Source organism: Salvelinus sp. IW2-2015, linkage group LG23, assembly GCF_002910315.2.
Source record: "Salvelinus sp. IW2-2015 linkage group LG23, ASM291031v2, whole genome shotgun sequence".
NCBI lineage: Eukaryota > Metazoa > Chordata > Actinopteri > Salmoniformes > Salmonidae > Salvelinus > Salvelinus sp. IW2-2015.
This window is the reverse complement of record NC_036863.1, coordinates 38,107,934-38,117,044: the sequence shown is the minus strand read 5'-3', so window position 1 is coordinate 38,117,044 and position 9,111 is coordinate 38,107,934. Positions and strand designations below refer to the sequence as shown.

Here is a 9,111-nt window from a genome sequence, read left to right as displayed (position 1 = left end):
GCACCCCACCCTCCCAGTCCCTGTCCTATTCCTCCACCCCAAACCTGCGTCACTCCCACCACTGCCCAGTCCTGTCCTATTCCTCAAACCCCACCCTGCCCAGTCCTGTCCTATGCCTCACCTCCCACTGGGTCACCCTGCCAGTACTTCCTATTCCTCTTACACCCCACCTGGGTCTAACCCACTCCCTGCCCGACTCCTGTTTATTCCTCAACCCCACCTGTATGGGAATGCTCTGCCACAAGGAGGTAACTCAGGCAAAGCAAGACTAAACTTAAAGAACAACTGACTGACAGGCGTCTCTCCCTGATCGCTAAAGAAATCTAATGTAACTGTCAACGTGTAAAATATGATATATGATACAGTTACAGTCAGAAGTTTACATACGCACTCCAGGTTGGAGTCTAACCCGGTTTTCCACAAATTTTTTGTATACAAAACTAAGATTTTGCAAGTCTTGTAGGACATCGTCACTTGTGCATAAACACAAAGTCGAAATATTTCCAACCAATTGTTTACAGACAGATATTCACTTATCAACTTCCATGCTTATCAACATATTCCGCAGCTGATCGAGTCAGAAGTTACATACACTAAGTTGACCTTGCTCTTAAAACAGCTTGGAAAATACTAGAAAGATGTTGTCATTGCTCCTTAGAAGCTTCTGAGGCTAAATTACATCATTTGAGTCCTCTTGCGAGTTACCTGTGGACGTATTCAAGTCTACCTATCAAACCCAGAGCCTCTTTGCTTGACATCATGAGGGAAACAAAAGAAATCAGCCACAGACCTCAAACGAAATGTAGGACCCCCCACAAGTCAAGAGTTCATCCCTTACACAGTTCCTGGTTCATCCTTGGAGGCCCAAATCTTCCCAAATCCCGAGTTGCTGTATATCAGTGTTATGAAGAGATCACAACCCCTCTTCAGAGACCTGAATAACAATAACGGTCCACAAATATCATGTAACGGCAAGTATAATAAATACAGCAGACTCAATGGGATCCACCCCATATCGCAGGTGCCCTCTTCTGAATAAGGGAGCCAACTCCACGATTAAGTGCGTAGTATGCGGCGAGGGTCTCAAGTGCTGTCTCCTAGAGCAGGAGGCGATGGGGAGTATGAATATAGGGAGTGAGATGCGATGGGATGAGAGCATGTTATCTTAGTGGTGTGAGATATAATGATAGAGCCCGATATTAATCTAAAATTGCCTTCGGAGATGGGAGAACCGAGGAAAATGCGACGCCGTATAAGGGAGCGCCTGTGGGAGAAGAATACGCATCCCAACAACTATCAATACCACTAAAACTATGTATTCACTCCACTCATCCAGCGTGAGCACCGCGCCCTTTCACTCTCACTTTCTATATATCGAACACTATAGCCCAGCACACGCCCCTTTTTAATGCCAGCCGGCTCAGCCAAGAAGAAGATTACCAGCAACTATTCCGCCCCCACAGTAACGCGGTTTCCATAAAAAAGCCTCTACACGAGCATCTTACCGGATTTGACAATTGCACAATCTCACACCGGCCACAAACGATGTCATCTGTATATCTGTTTTATCTTTAAGTTACACAATTGTATTAACCTGCTGATGCGAGTTGATGATAACCGAAAAATAGAACTGTTTGCGCCATCAATGACCCCATTTGTAGTTGGAGGAAAAAGGGCAGTTGACAAGCTGAAGAACACCATCCCCAACCGTGAAGCATGGGGGGCAGCATCCATGTGTGGGTGCCTTTGTTGCAGGAGGACTGTGGCAGGCAATATATACACACACCCAATAAGGAATAGAGGAGTTTCGCTATAATATAGGAATGAAAATTTATTTGGATTATGTACATAGCAATCGTTACAGCAAGTACCTTATCGCTCCAACCAATCTACTGAGAAGAGGAATCGAAGTCGACTGAGTACGATAATGCTACACATCCTGCTGCATGTCAGCGATATCTCCACCATCCAACAGCAGTCCTCACTACCCTACAACACACACACAACATCACACGACAACCACCACCAAACACAGCCAACCACACCCACCACACACACACACTCAAATAAGACATTACCCCAGAAAGACTACGTTATGGTCCCACCAAGCCACAGCATGGTAGCCCTTAACCAACATAGAACCCATAACCAATGTCCAAAGATTGATATACCATCGAGGAGAAGATATCTCCGCGATCCAAGATATTACGTCCGCTTTATCCACCATCAAACCCGACCCAGTTACTAGAGCAGATCGAACTTGTGTAAGGGCAACAGTACCTTTGACAACATAATAGCCGTCTTTAAATACTAATAAAAACTTCAGAACATCAAACTAGCCCTGAGAGAAGAACAGATCGGTTCACTGTGTGCCTGTGTTTCTCTCCTTCCCTGCAAAAAGGCGCAGTAAAGGGTTAGCTGCTTATATTGTTATGTACATTGTATGTAGTGATGTCGGACACATTGCCCTGCTTTTTCTCCCAGCATCATTGCAGCTCTGCTATGGGTACAATTACACCAAACAACCACTCCTCTCGATGGTTGTAACGAACCCATTAAAGAGTTTCCACTTGAAGAGCTGCCTGACTGTCCAAATAGGAACCTGAGCCGATAAGGCCAAAATATCATATGAGGTATTTCAAAAAAAAACAATTTACAACCGGTACCACAGTTATTTTTAGTTTTTAATAATAAAGTTCAAAAGTCTTCATGAAGTAGCACATACCCTAGAGGCCAACATATACATTCTAAGTTGATTTCAATGGGTCTTTCTCCGATTCTGATTGCTTCTATTACTTTCAAGTCAACCAAAATCCATTTTCTTTCCAGGCATTTTCATCCAATTTCCATGCACATCATTTTGGAGGTAATTTCCACACCTGTTTGCCTATGTCTTGCAGCCCTATGTGGCAATTCTAGGCCCTTATTTTAACCAAATGTTGCAACTGTGAATTTGACTTGCAATTTAGAGAAAAACAACTTGGGTAACTGTTGGCATTATTGGCAATTCTAATTCTATAGTTAGAATATAATAGCGGGGCTCTTGAATACAGTGTTATTTGACATGACCAACAGTGAAAAATGCCAGCGAGGAGATATTGTGACAGGTTAGGAACCAGAGTGTTGTTTGACAAAAAGTGCTTTCCTAGAGACCAATATAATCTTTGTCTACATTTAATGTTTTCTCCCATAGAACAACTTCATGTAGCTAACATATTCATGCTTCACGTATCTCTCTTATTAGAAAGCATACCGTGTTGTGCAAAACAACATAGGGAATAAGTCTACACCATCAACTGGTAAATTATCCGGCTGTGTGCGTTAGTTACGCTTGCTCTGACAGTACATCTTATTGTAGCCAGCTAACTAGCGATTTAGGCAATTTCGCGCTAACACCATTCAGCGCCCAAACCCTGACCGTTTGTCAGATGTAAGAAACACAAACTCCATAGTGTAAATTATAGAAACGCTAGTGGATTTATATGAAAGAAGCCAAAGTGATAACAGCATTTTGTCATCAACATTGCTTTGCATGTGACGGCATTCGACATGCAGACTGAACGCCAAGTGTCTCTTGGTCAAGACACATCAAATAAGCGCTCCTTGAGTGACAGGGCGTGGCTACGTCTGTGGTGGAAAGTGCCATCGAGGAGAGGAAAGAAGGAGAGAGATATCACAGTAGCCGAAGCTAAAACTAACCAAAATGATGTTACACACGGCGCCTCTTATAAATTTAACAAACCAAACATGCAATACCCTATAAGAATGTAACGTAAAAACACAAACCGCCGTCCGTTGCATCAATACCGGTATATCTTAAAATACAGATACCGCACCAGCCCTAAGTCCACATAATGGGCAATGTATTCTTATTTAGGATAGGGTCAAAATTAGTGCATATATAGGGAATAGGGAAGCCACTATTGAGAGGTGGTATTTCAACCATGTTGCTCAATCCTTGCCTCACAGTCCCCTGAAGATGACAAAAGTATCTATATCCACAGTAAAACGAGTCCTATATCGACAACCTGAAAGGCCGCTCAGCAAGGAAGAAGCCACTGCTCCAAAACCGCCATAAAAAAGCCAGGCTACGGTTTGCAACTGCACATGGGGACAAAGATCGTACTTTTTGGAGAAATGTCCTCTGGTCGGATGAAACAAAAATAGAACTGTTTGGCCATAATGACCATTGTTATGTTTGGAGGAAAAATGGGGAGGCTTGCAAGCCGAAGAACACCATACCAACCGTGAAGCATGGGGGTGGCAGCTTCATGTTGTGGGGGTGCTTTGCTGCAGGAGGGACTGGTGCACTTCACAAAATAGATTGCATTATGAGGAAGGAAAATTATGTGGATATATTGAAGCAACATCTCAAGACATCAGTCAGGAAGATAAAGCTTGGTCTCAAATGGGTCTTCTAAATGGACAATGACCCCAAACATACTTCCAAAGTTGTGGCAAAATGGCTGAAGAACAACAAAGTCAAGGTATTGGAGTGGCCATCACAAAGCCCTGACCTCAACCCTATAGAAAATTTGTGGGCAGAACTGAAAAAGCGTGTGCGAGCAAGGAGGCCTACAAACCTGACTCAGACCAGCTCTGTCAGGAGGAATGGGCCAAAATTCACCCAACTTATTGTGGGAAGCTTGTGGAAGGCTACCTGAAACATTTGACCCAAGTTAAACAATTTAAAAGCAATGCTACCGAATACTAATTGAGTATATGTAAACTTCTGACCCACTGGGAATGTAATGAAGGAAATAAAAGCTGAAATAAATCATTCTCTCTACTATTATTCTGACATTTCACATTCTTAAAATAAAGTGGTGATCCTAACTGACCTAAACAGGGAATTATTACTAGGATTAAATGTCAGGAATTGGGAAAAACTGAGTTTAAATGTATTTGGCTAAGGTGTATGTAAACCTCCGACTTCAACTGTATATGAMTAATGTGTAAATCGTATTTTTGTTGTCTCTTGGTGTCTTTCCTTTATTACTCTGTTTAATTTAATGGAATCGTTCTTACTGTTCCATACTTTGTCATGTATTTGTACAATTTATGTGGAGTTAATGGGGACCCTAAGAAACGTAACTAAACCACCATTCTGTAGTATTCTGGGACGACTGTGGTTTCAGATTATGTAAATATTCTAATGATATTTCAGCGCTCAATTTTTTTCCTCTCCTTAAAAAAAAAGAAAGACATAATAATAATTACATAATTACAAAAAAAACTCTAATGAATCGGCCCTAATCTCTGCTCTCTTGTTAGACTGATTGGATTGAGATTTATCATCAAACCTAATACAAAGCTGCATGTGAGACTGATTTCAGTGAAGTTTGAATTACCCAGAGAGAGAGAGAGAGCTGGCTGAAGTGTTCAGTAGGCAGTGTGTCTGAGGGTACTCTGCTCTGCTAACAGATCCAGGACATCAGTGTGGAGACTGGGGATAACAAGGAGAAGAAGTCTGCCAAAGAGGCCCTGCTTCTCTGGTGCCAGATGAAGACCGCTGGGTGAGAAGGGGGAGAGTGAGAGGGGGGAGCGAGACATGTTCAAGGATGTGCAAGCAATGTGAATGTATGATAGAAGTGAAATGATTAGAGATTTGAAGAACGTTGGGTTTCGAGAGCTTGGGACTATAAGGTTCAAAATGTAGATATTGACATAGCCTTGTTTTGTTCAGTGTTGTCCACTTTATATAGTACTCGAACTACCACAATTCATGTTCAGTTCAAAAGAATACAAGAAACATTTCTGACACCGTTCAAATCAATTAGGGTTCGGCGATTTTAAAGCCAATTACCTCAATCATATTTTTGCATATGGAACCTTATCGTCCCATGTTCTCGGTTTGTCAACATCAAAATAGCCTAGGTACTGTGTCGATGATTAATGAGTTGTGACCATGTCCCTGCAGGTACCCCAACGTCAACGTTCACAACTTCACCACCAGCTGGAGAGACGGCCTGGCTTTCAACGCCATCGTGCACAAACACAGGTCAACGCCCTTCCCCTTTGTCAATGTGGCCTGTCGCACTGTATGAAATGCTTCAGTCACTCATTTCAACAGTAGGCGCTGACATTGTCCATCACCTGACACGCTTTGTGTGTGTTGTGATATAATCAGTCTGTCCAATACCGTAGCCTGTTTTACTTGCAGTGCGTTTGAGAAAGAGGCTACCTGTTATGGCACACAACCTCCCTGGGGTGACTGTGTCCCCGTTCTCTATTTGGGTTTGACCCTCTTTTCAAACCCACTACAGTTTGGATAAGTGGATACAAATAAATTGGAATAAGTTGACCTAGATAACAGAAATAAAACCCCACTGGTTTAGCATGCAAGGCCATGCCTGGGTGACTCAACGCTGCCCACTGCTGGTGGCTCCTACTGCGTTACAGTGGGAGACAGGCCTCTAGAGCGTCGGGCCTCGAGAGCGTCTGGCCTTAACATGACTACAACTCTATAACAAATGGAAGACAATGTATTATTCTCATCATTGACTCTTTATTTCTCACCTGAGGCTCAAAGTACGAGCAGATTTGAAATATTCTCTGAATGTGCTACAAGGCAATCATGTAAATTCTGTCACTGCCCTTTTTTCATATCTGATCCTATTCAAAGTGGAGCTGAGGGAGTGGAAGGGATGATTAGAACTGCTCTGAAGAAACAATGTCGACGTTGACATGGTCCACACTTACCGTAGAACTCACAGAATCATGGTGACATGTTGATAAAGATGCTATCTATCAGTCAATTGAAATACATTCATTAGGCCCTAATCTATGGATTTCATATGACTGGGCAGAGGCGCAGCCATGGGTGGGTGTTGGAGGGCATAGGCCCACTGACTTGGCAGCCAGGCCTACCCACTGCAGAGCCAGGCCCAGCCAATCAGATTGAGTTTTTCCCCACAAAAGGGCTTTTCTCCACACTCTGCTGCCTCAAGACAAGACCGCCACACCTGCCGACCGCCGCCAACACACACAAGACAGACCGCCCCACACACAAAATGCAGACATAGACAAGCCGAGACACACCCACACTACCATGTTTTGGAACATACAGTTCCGCACCCCACCCAGGCACATCTCAAACCTACACAGACAGGGGTAACCGCCTCTTGGCCCTTCAACCACACATGGCAGAACAATAGTACGGGATCGCCCGCCAGACAACCACACAGACGACAACAGCCTACCCAACACACACAGACAGACACTTGTTCCCACCCACATCACACAGACAGACACGCCACGCTTCAACAAACACACAGATCAGAAGACACGCCCGGACAATGGCCACGACAGCAAGGGGCGAGACAGAGACAACAGTCCCCATTTGGCACACCCTGGCCACACACACAGCAGAACACAGACCCCTACCTGGTATAACACAGACAGATACACGTTCTCTACCCCCAGCACACACAGAGCAGAACACCGGCGGGCCTGCCACACACACCAGACAGAATCAGGAGACACCGAGCCACACTACTAACAGGTCCAACGCCCACACACACATCCAAACTACAAAGCTGCAGGCAGACCCCCAACACACCATCCTAGCACAAGTGTCGGGAAACGGCCTCACACTAAGACACATTCCAAACAGTCGCTCAGGGCCACAGCAACATGCTCAGGATCAATTTCAAGCACGATAGGCTCGCTCACTACCAGACATGCCCACACTACAGACAGACACGCCACCACCAGACAGAACGCCCACGCACAGACAGACACGGCACCACGGCTACACAGGACAGGACACGCCGACACACACACACGCAGACACACCCACACGTCGCCACACACAGAAGACACGCCCACGACACAGAGAGCACCCATACCGCCAATCATCCATAAAACAAAAACACTCAACCCAGTCAATTAAAACTTAAAACCGACAAGGGTGCTCCCCATCTCGGTCTTACACTCTGCACCATATGATTTGATCGGCCCTGGAGCGTTAGCTTGAAGGGCGCTCCCCTCACCAATCTGTGGAGATCTTATCCTGGTTACCCTTGAGTAATGATATCGACAGGAGTGGCACGGCAATCTAGGGAGTTCCTCCATTGCCCCGTGTCCAGCCAGAGCCACAACGGTCACCTATGGCATTCAATTCACTGTACAGTATATCAACTTCATTCACAGTAAGTCCCCTCCATCCGGGTACACACAACCCTCGTCCAGCTAACCCTCCTCGGGCTACTCAAGGACAGGAGCACAGTCTTTGGCCTATTAGCCTATTGGGGCGAGGCAGAGGGCACACACAACTCAACCCCATTGTCTCAGATAGCTCTACCATACTCACTTCTGGGTCCTAGGAGTTTCCGGAGCCTAGCTTATTCTCTGCTATTTGAGGCATTCTGGAGTCATGAGTGGCGTTGACCGCTCTCATGGCTGTCAAACTCAATCACGTCCAAGGATCTGTGGAGGAAACTACTTAGGTTCTGTCGCTTTTAATGAATATGAGAATCCGGACATATTTTTCTGAAACAAAAAAATAAAAACTGCGGCAAAAAAGTGTATTTGGCTCCTTCATATAGTCATTTTAGGAGGATAATTGGCAGTTTAGGCTGTAACAAACCGGACACCCCCTACTAGCGTAGCATAACAGGCCACTCTAGCGGAGGTTCGGACTGAGGATTCCGACCACGATCCGGCATATCTGTTTCACACCTGGCGGGATCCGCCTTGGGGGGGGGGGGGGGGAGGGGGTATTTCTATGAGTCTCTTTGCGCTAAATTTTATTTAAAACGCCTTTTTGGCTGTGGGAAAAACTTTTCAATTCTACTCATGAGCAATTTGGCTCGAGCGGCCTGGCTCTGCAGTGGTAGGTCAGCCCTGGCCAATTCGCCAAGAGGGTGTTCACCGCTGTGGCGCTCAGATGCCTCCTATCCGATTTATCACACTTGGTTCAGGTACGTGTTAACATTCAATCGCATCTTGGGTTCTGGTCTGCATCTCTTGCCGCAGGCTAATTAACTGAATCCATAGGATTTGTTGGGCGGGAGGTGGTGGTCCTATATGGGAATTGTTATATTATCAATTGACTGGGGGGAAGGTTAGATCAGTATTGCATCAGGGATTTTGTATAACAACATGTCA

General features: G+C 45.0%; 1 protein-coding gene across 1 annotated transcript in view; it reads left to right on the top strand.

Moving 5' to 3' along the window:
- Nucleotides 1-9,111, top strand: part of sptbn2 (spectrin, beta, non-erythrocytic 2) — a 97,720-nt gene that overhangs the window by 68,944 nt on the left and 19,665 nt on the right. The window contains exons 5-6 of the mRNA XM_070434528.1: nucleotides 5,425-5,516; nucleotides 5,921-6,041. Coding sequence (XP_070290629.1) covers nucleotides 5,425-5,516; nucleotides 5,921-6,041 — 213 coding nt within the window. The remainder of the gene's footprint in view (nucleotides 1-5,424; nucleotides 5,517-5,920; nucleotides 6,042-9,111) is intronic.